The 15,214-nt window shown below is 47.1% G+C and overlaps 2 protein-coding genes across 2 annotated transcripts; one reads left to right on the top strand and one right to left on the bottom strand.

The window, feature by feature from the left end:
* Window positions 1–1,785: 1,785 nt before the first annotated feature.
* Window positions 1,786–2,305, bottom strand: LOC113004993 (the record flags this gene model as incomplete). Its single annotated transcript, XM_026139774.2, has 2 exons — window positions 1,786–1,976; window positions 2,041–2,305. Coding segments are annotated over 2 exons (456 nt in total), but the record flags the coding sequence as incomplete, so codon positions are not given.
* A 1,820-nt stretch (window positions 2,306–4,125) lies between these two features.
* On the top strand, window positions 4,126–6,807 carry LOC105207875. Its single transcript, XM_039453976.1, has 4 exons — window positions 4,126–4,383; window positions 4,772–5,199; window positions 5,257–5,771; window positions 5,855–6,807. The coding sequence occupies exons 1-4, from the start codon at window positions 4,126–4,128 to the stop codon at window positions 6,805–6,807; spliced, it is 2,154 nt and encodes a 717-aa protein (XP_039309910.1).
* The last annotated feature ends 8,407 nt before the right edge of the window (window positions 6,808–15,214 follow it).

Here is a 15,214-nt window from a genome sequence, read left to right on the forward strand (position 1 = left end):
ACATGGAATTAGAAAAATTATATGACTCAGAAGGAAGAGAAGGAAAAACAGGAGGTGCGGAATGAGGAGCAGATATATAATGGAGTTGATTATGAGATGGGGCACTAGAATAGAAACCATGTTCCGTAGAAGATAGCTAATGGAGTTCGTCTTTTGAATGTACCGATGCACTATACTGAGATTCTGTGACATTTGGTTTTGTTCCCTGAGCACTGAAAAATACAGTAATATTAATATAATAAACTTATAAAAAAACGATATATTTCAATTTATCAGTTTAAATAATCAATGTAATTACGTTATGCAGTTTGAAAAAATGTAATGCAGAAAACAATAATTACCTCATTTGTAATACAGGATGCAATGAATTATTATTTTGAGTTGGCATACTATTATTGTAGAAATGAGTATTATCTTTTGCAAATGTTTTGTTTATTGACATATTAGACTAAACATCTTGTAAAGTTTTTTGATCGGCACTATAAAACAAAATAAATTATTATAAGTTGAAAATTGTGTTTTTCATTTGGTGACACAAATATCGTACTAATCATTGAATTTTAAAACAGAGAATGATGTTTATGTCGACTTCTGTCACAAAATAGAAAGCACTAAATAATATTTTACTTCTAGATTTGTCACATGATCGAATACTTATAACAAAAAAATTGTGCTAATATTATATATTATAATATTAGACATTGTACCTCGGTAGTGTTAAAGGTGGTGTTAAATGCTTCCTTATATTATTGTTACTCGTCTGTTTTTGATTAGTGGAAATGTCAGAAAATTGAGGTTCAAATTTTGTTCTTTTTTGCCTTAATATTTGCTCGCATTTTCTGTTTATTATCTATGTTTAGTATCTATGAACTGTGACCATGATAGGTTACAGCCTACGGAGTTTTGTGTAATAAAATCTATTTCAACAGATATAAAAACAAAGAAAATGATAAGTAAATATTATAAAATATAATTAGTTTCTTGCAATATAATCACAGTAAATAATTTTTCATGTGTTAGTTAATAATTTAGCAATGTCAAAATAATAGACAAAAATTATTTGTTTTAAAGTTGTATGTCCTAGTTATTTAATAATGGAGTCATTAAATAAGATATATTCGGACAGCCAGAATCTCCGAGAAGTAATCCATTATTGAATCTGTTTGCCTCAAACAAACTCTTGATTCTTGAATGGTTAAATATTGTTGAGTCATGTGTAGATCCTGGCTAACGCGCTACTACAACGATTATTTCAAGTTTTGCATTGGTAATTACTTGTACGTTTAAAAAAAAATAGCCTTTTCTGTTACGATACAACTCACTGTCTTCTCCACCTTAGAATAAAGAGTGAAAAAAAGTATTTGAAGGATACATGCTTTTATGGCTATGTTTTAAAGATGAGTGATTTAAAAATAAATTTCTCTTACCATATGATTGAACTTCGATATGAGTGCAATCCATGCAACCAATAACACAAATAAATGTAGGTATTTGAAAAAATTATTGTTTGCAATATGTGTAATAATTCAGTCTTAGCTTTATTTATTGTGTCACTATTTTCGTCGAGTTGTTTCTTTGATTTCTCATTTTTGGATAGTGTAGGTGAATTTTTAATTTGAAGTAGAGGACATTTTTCCGATTTTAATTTTTTTGGCTCCCAAGACTTCCAATTATTAATTTCTTTATTTTTAAGTAAATACTAAAAATTCAAAATATAAAATTTAGTATATATTATAATTTCACAAATGTAATAAATAATGTTATTTGTTCATAACTTACTAAAAATATTTCCGCTGAATTATTTTCTTCTTTTTGTGACAGTTTATTTTTATCTTGTAATATATTACCAACAGTACTGACATTTTCAATACAATCGGAATCAAATGGATTAGATAATCCATTTACTGTGGTTTCACCCATAATTTCTCGGGCTCTTTCAAACAAGTCATTTTTTTTTAAATTCACTACACCTCCACCTGCAAATGCAATAAAAATTTATCAAATTAAAATTTTAATGGCAGTTTTAATAAATAAATTTACCTGTTCTATAACTTTCACGTCTTTCTGTTGCGCAGTATTTTCTCGTATCTCTTTTTATATTTTCCCAACAAACACGTAAACTTTTTTCAGATCTGATAATAGTTCTATTCTTATTGTACTCTATTGTTATACTTGTCCATGCTTCTTCTTTTTGTACAGTACTTATATTATCAGTTATTTTGTTTTCAATAATGTGACAATAAAAAAAAATTATGCTTAATAAATCATTCTTTTCAGAAATCGTAAATCTGTTGTTCGTTGCATTTTATCGATACTCTGCAAATGATTTATTATTTGTTTATTAAATAATTTCAATTTAATTAATTTTTCAAATTATTTACTGAAATAAATTCTTCATTTTTGAGTAAAATATGCTTACATTTGATGTAAATCCTGACCAGGGAGCTGCTATCAATTATATCCAATATCGCGTTAGTAATTACTCCTTTAATACGTAACGAAAAATTAGGGTTAGGTACGCCAGAACTATAACTGAATTATATTCTCAAGTTGGCAATCCTGTAATCGTCAATTAAGTTAATCGGCGTTGGTGTAAGTGGCCCTAACTCTCGTGTCTGATCTGGAAACACTAATGCCCATTTCCACCAAGTTAAACTTCAATTTCAGTTTAATTTACTTCCTAACAGCACACTGACGTCCTGAATCTCTTGCAAAAGTACAATTTATATAATCTCAGAACATTCTCAAACGTACTGCAATAGACGTAGTATGTTCTGCGAATGATCGAATGTCCGGGGTGACTCGTCCCATATGCATTCGCCGCGAATGTCTATGGTTTCAGGACAGTCCGAAAAGGATAGGAACGGGATAGAGACAGTCGAACCGATATACACGCACACATAGATAGCAAGGCGCGCGCGCGTGCTCGCGTAGGATACGCCAGGTCAAGATTAGATTAGGTTATGTTAGATTCCCCTTCGATAGAGATCCATCTTGACGTGGTGAGGGGGCTCCCTCTTCCTCGAGTCGCCTTCGGGCGAGGAGAGGTTGAGGGTCCAAAAGGTCTCCAACGACGATGGCGTCTGCCTTCTTGAAGGCTGACGCAACCCCGAGGCGCTTTGCGCGGAGGGGCTGCGGTGAAGGGGGTGTCAGTGGACCCACTGTGTCTGGGGATGGCGTCGCTCCGCGGCGCGCGTCCTGGTATGGTGGTGGTCGGCACTCCCTGTTTAAGGAAGACAAGCCGGCGGGATCTCAGTATCACTGAACCCGTCGGGCTGGGCCGTTTCTGAGCTGTCCGGACTTGTCCGTGGCAGAGTCGAAACGGCGTGGGATGTCCCGGCGCGTGCATCGTGGGAAACTCTCCCCGGTGCATCGGGTCGGGACGGCCCCCGGGCCGCTCGGACGTTTTTCCGAGGCGGGGCCGGGGGCGTGTGTGGTATAGAACGGACGTTTTCGCGAGGGGATTCGTCCCGGAGCGGAGCGTCTATCGTTTCCTGGGCAGAGTGGACGGGCCGCTGGGACCCCGGTTTCCGGACCCAGCGGGCTGGGCCGCTTCCGGGCCGTCCGGAATTATTCTGGGACAGGGTCAGAGCGGTGGAGGACGGTCCAGCGCGTGCCTCGTGGGAAACTCTCCCCAGGGTTGCGGGCTGGACCGGCCCCGAGGCCGCTCGGAAGTACTCCGAGGTAGGGCTCAGGGTGAGACGCAAGTGCCCGGTGTTTCCGCGACGGCGCCCCTTCCGAAGCGGGACACTGGGTGGTGATGTGTCTGTCGTGAGGGCCGTGTATCTCACGGCAGACGTGCTGGTCGCTACGGCGGTTAGGGTGCGGAGGGGGCGTCGCCTCCGTGGCCCGATCTGTCCGTAGGGCGCCCCCCCGGGTGGCGCCACCCGTGACGGTGCCCCCACTGTCGGAGGTGGGGGATCTCCGAAAGCTGCGGGAGTCTGGGGCTTGCCCCGCCCGCGGTGAGTAAGGGGCTGGAGGCCTGAGCACCGGATGATTAATTCCCGGTGCCAGCGCCATAAGCCGACCCCCCGGGAGTACCCGGGGCACCTCTTCCCACTTCGTGGGGGGGTGGGAAATACGCCGGTCGGTGCAGCCGTCACGGGGAGTGGGATTTATTCAAAAATGAACCCAAATCAAGAACAAAACCAAACAAAAAATGAAAATGAAAGGAAGGGCGGTATGCCTACAATTTCAGCAGGCGAGGGAAGTTCGGGAGGACATGTAATTCCGCCTCTGTCCCAGAGCTGCAGAGACGTGTCTCCCGCTGAGGGGAGGGATGATTCCCGAGTGGTAAAAGGACCCATCACCGGGAACGGAGGGCTTGAGCTCTTCAGCCCAAGACAAACTACCGGCGAAAGCCTCTTCAGGAAGCCTCGCATGGTCGGCGTGACCACTTTGCCCCCCCCCACACCAGGCGGGAGTTTCCTGCGCTCCCAACGAGTCGCGGAGAGGCGCATCTCCGGGATGTATATGGTGGCCACCCACCTACATCACACGGGGATATGCGCGGGCCAGACACTTGGGACGGCCGTGCTGTGGAGGAGAGCCTAACGGTTACCCCGGCGATGAATATGTTCTGGAGTGCAGACGCAGAGTGAAACAGACTCCAGTCTTGCAACAAATGCCACGGGAAGTAGTTTGAGAAAGAGGTGCAGGGAATCCCAAGAGAAATGGGATTCCTCTCATTCCCTCCTCCTCTTCCGGCAATTACCTCAAAAAAGCGAGGCATATCATAACCGCGGAGGAACGCGAGGACGCTTATGTTCAGGCAGAGGACAAGCTTTATAGGAGTTGGAGGGCAACAAAAAGCACGGCAGCGGCCAAGGCTCTTATGGGCATTAAGACAAACGACGGGGAGACAATGGTCAAACCAAGCGAGCTCACACGCAAGGAATTGGTAGAGCAGGTGAGTAAGGGAATGGACCATATCAGAAAAGTGGCCAATTATAAAAAAGGAGTAAAAGAGACCACAAAGAAGGCCCTCCGGGAGATTGCGGCGATGGCTGAAGCCGCGATCAAAGAGATTAGTGACCGGCCACAATCAGAGGAGGTTAACAGACTCCAGACGGCCAATGACAATTTGAGGAGGGAGGTGGAACTCCTCAGAGTGGAGCTCGCTGCAGTCAAGCAGCAGGTTGCTAGCATAGGCCGACGAGAGGCAGAGGAGGGTGATACATCCTCCAAACCTCAGGAGTCGTGTGCAGCAGAGGCTCCATAAGTGAGCAAGAAAAATGCGAGGAGGCTCATCGTTAGCTCGTCGGAGGACGAATGCAATGAGCCTCCCTCCTCAAAAACAAAGTCCCTGCCACCAGCGGCTGCTTTGACTGGTCTCCCCCGCCCGGAGCCGGTCAGGAGGGCGTCGGCGTTGGCAAAAGCACCTCTAGACTCTCTGGGGGTCAGCAATGAGAAGGACGAGCTTATTAGGGCGGTGCTCGTCCAAGTCGGGCAGATGCTGTCCGCAAGATTTGATGCCCTGGAAGACAGACTCCTTCCTGAGAAGCCACTGAGGCCTCCGCTGGGAGTGAGACCACCCAGAAACGGAGGGTCAAAAGTCATGGCCCCAAACAACGGGGGGAAAAAAGGGCCGGCGCCCAGCTCGTCCAGCGTCGCTGAAAGGGATGGAGGGGAAAGAAACGCCTCTGTTGCATACCTGGTTCCTTCCGTGTCAAAGACGTGGACCGAGGTAGTGGGGAGAAAGGCCAAGGCCAAGGAAAAGAAGAAGGCCAAACAGGATGCAACCCTGGCAAAAAACAAAAGTGGGTTGGAAGGTAAAACCACCCGAGCCAATGGAAATGTAGCTGCCAGTCAAAAGGCGACCCAGAAAGGAGCTTCCCTAAAGGCTCCCCCAAAGGCAGCCCCAAAAGGGCAGAGCGGCCACAGCACCGGAAAAACGAGAAAAAGGTCAAAATTAAGGTCCCAAAAAGAGCGGCTGTCGTCCTATCGGCAGTCGACAGCGAGAAAACGACAATAGCAGTTGCCCTCTCCAAAATAAGGGACAAAATAAATCTGAGGGCGCTGGGAATCGCGTCCCTACGCCCCAAGAAGGCCCAAACCGGGGCTATCATATATGAGGTCCCAGGAGAGAGGAGCCAGGAACTGGCCGACAGCCTGGCGGCGAAGCTCCGAGAGGAGCTCAACGGCGAGGAAGTCAAGGTCGCAAGACCCGTCAAAACCGCTAAGCTCCGCGTCTCGGGTTTGGACGACCTTACCGACACCCGGGAGGTGTCCGAGGCGATGGCGGCCGTAGGCGGCTGCAAGGCTTGGGAAGTGACGGTCGGTTCCATCAGGCGGTCGCGAGTGGGCCTCGGATCGGTATGGGTCCGTTGCCCCGCCACGGCTGACCGTAAGCTGTCAGAGGCGGGCAGGGTGCAAGTAGGCTGGGTCATGGCCAGGGTGGAGGCCCTCAGACCCAGACCTATGCAGTGCTATAGATGCTTGAGGACAGGCCACACCATCGGCGCCTGTGATTCCCCCGTCGACAGGGGGAGCAGGTGCTATAGGTGTGGCTGTGAGGGGCACCCCGCCAGCCTCTGCGAGGGGGAGCTAAATTGTCCCCTCTGCGCGGACCTAGACAGGCCGGCCGGACATAGATTCGGCGGACCGGCTTGCACCCCCGCCCCCCCACCGGAGAAGGACGGCCGGAGAGGAAATAGTGGCACGGCTGCGAAACCCCGCAACGCGACCATGGCCAAAGCCCCTAATGCAGGAGGCAATACGGAGGTAAAGGCCGCACCGGCGGCAAGTTCCCAGCAACTGGGAGGGGGTGGAGGTAGCCTGGAGGAGGCGATGGACACGGCTCTTTAATGGATTGTCATCGCCTCCACCAAACTAACGTGAATCACTCGGCCAGAGCACAGGATCTGTTGATCCAGGCGATGGTGAAGTGGAACATTGAGGTGGCGATCGTGGCCGAGTCCTATGCCGTCCCCCCTGCCGATAGCAGGTGGCGGGGTGATACGGCGGGGCTGGTTGCGATCGTCAGCAAGGGAGGAAGCGCCGCCTCCTCTCTCGTCCCTGTAGCTAGGGGTGAGGGGTATGTCGCCTGCCGATGGGGAAATAGGGCCGTCGTGGGGTTGTATATCTCCCCCAACATCTCGCACGCGGACTTTGAAGACAAGATCGAGGAGATCGATGGGGTCGTCCGCCGCCTGCAGCCGGGCTGGTTGCTGGTGGCTGGCGACTTCAGCGCAAGGTCCGCTGACTGGGGTTGCCCAGTCACGGACACCAGGGGCGAGATGTTGGGAGATTGGGCTGCCGCACTGGACCTCCATGTTATCAACAGGGGATCGGTGCCTACTTGTGTGGCGGCCCGGGGGAGCTCCATCGTGGACATAACGATGGGCGCCCCTGAGGCGCACGACGAAATTATCGAATGGTCGGTCTTGGATGAGGAGACCTTGTCTGATCATCGGTACATATTGATGGGGGTCTCCTCGCCAAGTCCGGTGAGAGAGCCGTGCGCCCCGCCTGAAAGACCAGATGGCGCCCCCCCGCGATGGTCCCTAAAGCACTTGGACGGGGACTTGGCGATGGTCGCTGCCATCGCCAAGTCCTGGGAAGTTTCCCCTGAGGGAGGCGACGTTGAAGAGGAGGCGGATGGTTCCGGGAGGCGATGTTGCAGGTTTGCGACGTCGCCATGCCCCGGCGCCGTGTGGGCGGGCCTTAAAAAAAAAAGGCAGTGTACTGGTGGACGCCGGAAATTGCATCTCTTAGATAGGAGTGCAACTCCGCGCGTCGCCAGTACACGAGGTACCGTCGAAGAGGAAGGATGGCGGAGGAAGAAGCGGCCCGGCTCTACAAGATATACCGGGCCGCGAGAAAGGCCCTCCAGGCAGCCATTGCTGAGTCCAAGGCCAATGCCTGGGGGGAATTGCTGGAAATCCTGGACGGGGATCCGTGGGGGCGCTCGTACCGCCTTGTCAGGAACAAGCTCCGACAGGCGGCGCCGTCTACAACGGAGTCGCTCGAAACGGGGTTCCTTAAAGAGGTTGTTGCCGCCCTCTTCCCAACGGATCCAGAAGAAGAGGCACCCCCCCCCGAGAGGATCAGGCCCTGGTCAGGGAACGCATTCGATGGTCTGATGACCTGAGGTCACCGAGGAGGAACTGGCCAGGGCCGTCAAACGCATGAGGAGGAAAAATGCTGCCCCCGGTCCCGATGGGGTACAGGGGCGCGTGTGGACTATTGCCCTCAGTGTGTTGGAGGACCGCCTCAGGCACCTTTTTGACAGATGCCTGCAGCTGGGGTGGTTCCCCACACTATGGAAGGAAGCCGGGCTCGTCCTTATCCCCAAACAGGGGAAGCCCGCGGATGACCTCTCTGCCCACCGGCCTATTTGTCTGATAGGCGAGGTGGACAAGCTGTTCGAGAGGGTCATAGCGTCTCGCCTCGCGACGCACATGTCGACGGTGGGCCCCGACTTGGAATATACCCAATATGGCTTTCGGCCGGGGAGATCTACCGTTGGAGCGATCCAACGGTTGAAATTCCTGGTCGATCGCGCGGTGAACCGGGGCAGGGTGGTGTTGGCGATAAGCTTAGACATTGCCAACGCTTTCAACACCCTGCCCTGGGAAAAGATTAGGGAGGGCCTCCGAAAAAAGGGGGTTCCTCCCTACCTAGAGGAGGTTGTCGGGGCCTACCTCGGCGATCGAGTGGTCGCCTGCAGGGATCGAGACGGCGTCACCATGAGCAGAGTGGTCAGCAGGGAGGTGCCGCAGGGGTCGGTCCTAGGACCACTCCTGTGGGATATAGGGTAAGATGCCCTAGATTTTCGCCTCCCTGCGGGGGTGTCGTTGATATGTTATGCCGACGACACCCTGGTCGTCGTCTCGGGTAGCACCTGGGGCGAGGCGAGACGCACCGCGAGGGACGGGCTCGGCATAATGCTGAGGAGGATCCGCCGCCTGGGCCTAAAAGTAGCCCTTAATAAAACGGAGGTGCTCTGGCTCGGGGGGCGGGGCGAGAAGGGCCCGCGTTTCAGGAGCCTCCTGGTGGAGGGCACTCGGGTCGAGGTGAAGTTCCAGATGAAATATCTGGGACTGATCCTCGACTCGAAATGAGGCTTTCAGCCCCACTTTGGGTGGATGGCCGCCAGGTTGGGTGCCGCTGTCTCTAGTTTCAACCGGCTAATGCCCAACCAGCGCGGTCCATCCGAGAAGATACGCCGCCTCTATATGGGGATGGTGCGGTCGATGGCGATGTTCGGGGCACCTGTGTGGTGCGGGGCCCTGGTGACCAACAATAACAACATAAGGTTGCTCCAAAGGGAGCAACGCAAGATGGCCATCAGGGTCACGCGGTCGTACCGCACCATCTCCTGGGAGGCGGTGTGTTTGCTGGCGGGTTCGCCTCCGTTGGCGTATGTGGCGTGTTCCCACGCAAACACTCACGAGTGGAAGGAGGAGCTAGCCCGCGGGTACGAGCCTGCTACCCAGCGGATGCTGGAAGCTCGGCAGAACGAGTCCCGCGCTCGAGCACTGGCGGGAACGTCTGCCCCACGCCAGGGCTGGCTCGAGGGTGATCGAGGCCATTGATCCCGTTCTTAGCGAATGGTTGGGCAGGGGACACGGGGGTCTCTCGTTCCATGTAACGCAGGTGCTCTCCGGCATGGGTACTTCGGAGAGTGCACGAAAAGGTTGGGCGGGAGGCCACCACGAGGTGCCATTACTGCCCGGAGGCGAAGGACACGGCGCAACACACCCTAGAGGTGTGCCCGGCCTGGGCTGTCGAGCGCCGTGCCCTCGTCGACAGGATAGGGGCCGGTCTCGACCTCCCCACGGTACTGGGGCGGATGATCGCCAGTGCTGACGAGTGGACGGCGGTAGCCTCCTTCTGCGACACTGTCATTTCGCAGAAGGAGGCGGCAGAGCGGGCGCGGGAGGAGGCTCCCGACGCACCGCCAGAGAGAAGGCGTAGGAGGGGGGGGAGGCGCAGAAGGTTCCTGCAACAACATCAGCAGGGACCACCTCCTCTCCAATGGAAACAAAAGCGGGCAGTGGGCAGAAAGAGGGTGAGTGAGTTCGGCGCTCTCTCCCTACCCGAAACAAAGAGCGCCAGTGTCCTGGCGGCGACGGTTTGGTCGCCCCCGGGGTCAACCTCACTGGCGCGGCCGCATTTCCCTCCTCCTCTCTTCCTCAGGGAAGAGTGAAGGAGGGATGGCCGCGAAGGAACAGTGGGGAGGGGAGACTCTCACAGCTCGGTCGAGCTCTGGCCGTTAACTCCGGAGAGGGGTTCCCGCTCTCGGGCGGGGACCCGTTTGGGCTAGGACGAATCGCGGTGCATGCTTAGTTCGATCCCGTGATCCGTCTCGAGCCTAGACGCCGAAAAAAGTTGGGTTTTAGTGAATATGTCGGTTACTAGTTAGGTCGGCGAGTCTCACGTACCCCGCGTTCCTGTCCCCACAGGACCGGGGACCCATAAAGGCGTTTTCTAACTATAAAAAAAAAGGTTTAAGGTAGCAATTAAAAAAGGGCTAAATATTTGATTTTTGTACGTTTGTAAAAAATTGTATCCACAAGAAGAACAATCAACATTTATTTGTAAGTTGATTATTAGCAGCTTAATTTTTATTTTTCTTAAAAAATAATGAACAACGCATCTGGATCACAATTCTGCTCCAGCACTAAAATAAAACGTCGCGCAAGATATCGAAAAGTTGTTATTGAGGGCGCAACTTCGTCATCAACTGAAGATGAGCAAGATGCTTCTTCCAGTAAAATGAAACGATTGGAACACAATTCCTTGATTTTAGGTAGTATATTTCATCTTGAAATTATCTTTGTGCTCTTTGACTTTGTAACAAACCGCCTCCGCGCGACCCCTCAACGGACAGGTCACCGTCCGCCAAACGCCGGCCGAACATCCGCCGAGCGTAGAACGAGGCGCTACGCGCCGATAAACAATTTCAAACGCGCCAACACGAGCAGCGAAGCATCCGCGCGTCAAGATATCTCGCCGCGCATGCGCACCGGCCCAAACCGGCAAGCGCTAACGACGTCCTCGCTCGCTTCCGTTTACTCTCCACGCAACCGATCTCGAGCGGCGGGAGCGCTGGCGCCGACGCAAACCGAACCGCCACCGAACGTTCCCGACGTCTCGAGATTCGAGTATAAAAGCGCCGGAGCAGCGAGATGCTGGGCTTCTTCTCCGCTGACTGTTTGGACAGCTACTCCGCCGACTAGTCTCCGAAGAAGTCTCCCGAGGTAGTCCTGGGGTCAAGCGTCTTGGGCCTCTGTCGAGCGTTCTCGATGGCTACCGCTCTCACGCCTGTCTCCTCATCGAAGCGGGGCTCAAGCGTCTTGGGCTCTGGCAAGCGTACTTGCCCGACCGGCTTCCTAATACCGATCCGATCCTACCGCGGCGGCTAAGGAAAAACGGGGTAAAGCGTCTTTGCCTCCGTCGAGTGTACTCGACATAGCCGTCGCATCCTGCCTGCAAGGAATAACGTGGTGTACAACCAGCGGATTTAAAGGGACGCTCGGGCGCCGCCCCGCGCTCCGCTACCGCTCCGACGACCGCGAAAGCCGCGCACGTGACCTCGCAAGGCCGATAAACACCGGGCCGCCCGTCGCGTCGAAGAACGCCAGCGACGTAAACACGCTCCTATTGCGCGAACAACGGCAACCACGTCGACGACGATACGCGCACCAAATCCGTTACACACCTGTAATCGCGCTGTTCGATACGGCCGACGACGTATCAACGGTGACGCTTTAGCGACTCTGTAAATAGTAGTAATAAGACATTGTATTTCGTCCGTGTGCTTTTCATAATAAACTGTATATATCTTACACGTCAAATCGCAAATCTAATTTTCTCTTAACCCGGATCGTGCCCTGGAATTCCCGACGAGCTACGTTCGTGCACGATATCTAACCAAGAAACACGAGTTGTTACAACTTGTATTTTGTACTTTATACTCTTTGTTATAACGAAAAACATTTTGCTTCTACGCTTTATTTGAAATGCCACTTCTGCATACCACTATTATTATTTATGTGCTCCTGAGTTGTGTTTTATACTTTATTTTTAGGCTTGATTTCTATATCGTTATCATTTTATTATTTTATATATCATTACTATGACTTTGTAGATCACTATTATTATTTATGTGCTCTTCGATTTGTATTTTGTACTTATACTTTTTGTTATACTTTTATAGGCTTGATTCTATGTCTTTTTCATCTTATTACTTTATATATTTTTACTATTACCTTGTATATTTTTGTGCTCTTTGATTGGTATTTTGTACTTTTACATTACTTTATGTTCCTTAAATTGTGTTTTATACTCTTGTAGTACTTTAGGTGTCTTTAGCGTCTTAAGAGGGCTCAGGTTTTTAAACAGCAGTCTTGTTGATACCTCGCCTTTTGATGTGCCCGTAAATTTTCTTTTCCAAATTGCCATGTTACTGTACTTATTCGCATTTCAATAAAGATAATAATAATAATGTTAGTAGTCAATGCTTTTATTGTTTATCAACGTCTTCTCGCTTAGAATCATCTAATGACAGCAGTTTCATGACAGATCACTTAAATCAATATGATATGGACTTTGAGTTTTCAGCTGAAAATCTTTGTGAGTATTTTAATAATATCAACAATTTCTTAATCTTTCTAAGTTAATATGAAAATTTTTTAATGAATTGCATATTAATATATGTTTGAAAAAGAAATTATTTTGTACAATTTACATAGCTGCTTTTTAAATAGTGCGTAAATACTGTTGATTTGTTTTAATTATAACTGTGGCAAACGTTTTTTTATTTCACTTGCAATATATTCATAAATATTATTATTATATACTTATCATTATACAATAATATAATATACAATAATAAAATATTGAAGTTATCATGCTATGTATGTATTATTTTATTTCATATATTATTTTAATTAATTTTTAATCGTAAAATATTTTTAAAAAATAATAATGTAATATCTTTTTGATCAATATTGTGTATATGTACTATATGTCATTAAAGGAAGATCATGAAAGTGATATTATTGCAATTAAATTTAATGAAAGCATAAATGTCTTATAAAAAATTACTAAAACCTGATTTTGATTTATAGATGTTTAAATTTGAGTATCATAATTTGTGTATAGATGACCTTGAAGATGACAATGATATCCCTTTGAATAATACTGCAACAAGACATAACAGATATCTTTCCAATGATGAAAAAGATACAACAGATGAATCTGACAAGGATGAATCTGAGATTGATACTGAAGAAGAAATAATTGATGACTTTGATGATGCGGAAAGCACTCATGAAAATAGTGATGATAAAGATGTACAAGAATTTGATGAAAATGACCTTCAGTATCCTGGTGCTCCAATAACTGTGGCAGAGAGTCTTCTTGCTATATTGACTGTAGCTTTTACGCATTCCCTCACTGGAGAATGCCTAAGTTCCATACCAATTAATTGCATTACATTGTATTGGTAATATCAAGATTAATACTCTATACAAATTCAGAAAGTATTTTCAAGATATTGGGAAGCATGTTCTGGTACTTCATTGTTTGAATTGTTTTGTTCCATTAACAGTAAAAGACTCTGTTTGTAAATACTGTCAAAGTAAAAGTGGTAACAGCTTCTTCATTGAATTGCCTCTTCTAAGTCAATTACAGGCCATGTTTTTGCGATCTGATTTTGTAGAAAAATTACAATTTAGATTTAATAAAATAAAGAAAGCATCAAGTAATATAGAAGATATATATGATGGTCGAGTATATAAACGTTTCTTTGGTAATGGAGGTTTCTTGGATAGGAAAAACAATATTTCGTTTATGTGGTATAGTGATGGGATTTCCGTTTTTCATTCATCTCATTTTTCAATTTGGCCTATGTACTTGGTTGTTAACGAGCTCCCCTACAAAGAAAGAATTAAGAAAGAAAATATTATTCTGGCTGGTTTGTTTTTTAGAAACTGTAAGCCAAATCCCAATCTTTTTCTTGCACCTGTATTCATACACACCTTCAAGAATTCTTTGCTGATGGATATTTACTTAATACCTACATACAATGGCGACCAAGGACGGGTTCACGGGAAGGTATTATGTGGCACTTGTGATCTGCAAGCTAAAGGATTATTTATGTGATTTAAGCTTTATAATAGATACTATGGATGCAATCGTTGCAAAATTAGACGTATCAGACATATAGTGGGAAGATCAACTGTACAAGTTTATCCTTATGAACGTATACATCTTCGCACTCAAGAAGAAGTACAAAACTATGCAAAACTTTCTATGGAATTAAGAAAACCTATGAAAGGTGTCAAAGGACCGTCTCTTCTTTCCAATATAATGCCAGACATAATCTCAGGAATGGAAATTGATATTATGCATGGCATATTTTTAGGTTTGACAAAACTGTTGTTGAAATTATGGTTTGATCCTTCATTAGCTAGTGAACCCTATTCATTTTCTGGGATGTTACATATCATCGATGCTCGTCTCAGAAATATGCGACCACCAAGTTTCATACAGCGAATGCCACGTGCAATTAAAACTCACTTATCTTTATGGAAAGCTCAAGAATATAAATTGTGGCTTATCTACTATTCCGCGCCTATTCTCCTGGATATTGATGAAAAGTACTTTGACCACCACCTTCAGTTATTGTCTGCTATGTATCTCTTAAGCCAGGACAACATTTCTTTTAATCAAGTTGAAGTAGCAAGAGAACATTTGCACTCATATGTTTCTAAATTTGCTGAATTGTATGGCGTCAGGAATATGAGTATAAATATTCATCAACTCTTACATCTTCCTGATGTTGTTTTAGATTTAGGAGCCCTATGGATATATTCTTGTTTCTTTTTAGAAGATTTAAACGGCAAACTGAGTAAATTAATTCATGGGACTCGTTATGCAGGATTACAAGTTTGCTCAGGAGCATCAATTTATATGAATTTGTCTGTCCTGATTGGAACTTTACCTGTCGATTCTAGAGTGAGAAAATTTTGTGAACAGCTTAGATGTAATAAAAAGAAAAATAAAATTGTTGAAATTGTTGATCCAAAAGCTTATGTACTTGAAAGTTTACGACATTTAGCTAAAATACCGTATAATATTCGTGCTGTTCTTATAGATAGTTTAGGTATTAAACATGGCAACATTCAAGTTTTGTATCGCCTTAAAAGAAAAGGCATTCTCTTCTCCAGTGCAAATTACAGTCGTTATAATCAAAATGTTT

This window comes from Solenopsis invicta, chromosome 10, assembly GCF_016802725.1.
Source record: "Solenopsis invicta isolate M01_SB chromosome 10, UNIL_Sinv_3.0, whole genome shotgun sequence".
Lineage (NCBI taxonomy): Eukaryota > Metazoa > Arthropoda > Insecta > Hymenoptera > Formicidae > Solenopsis > Solenopsis invicta.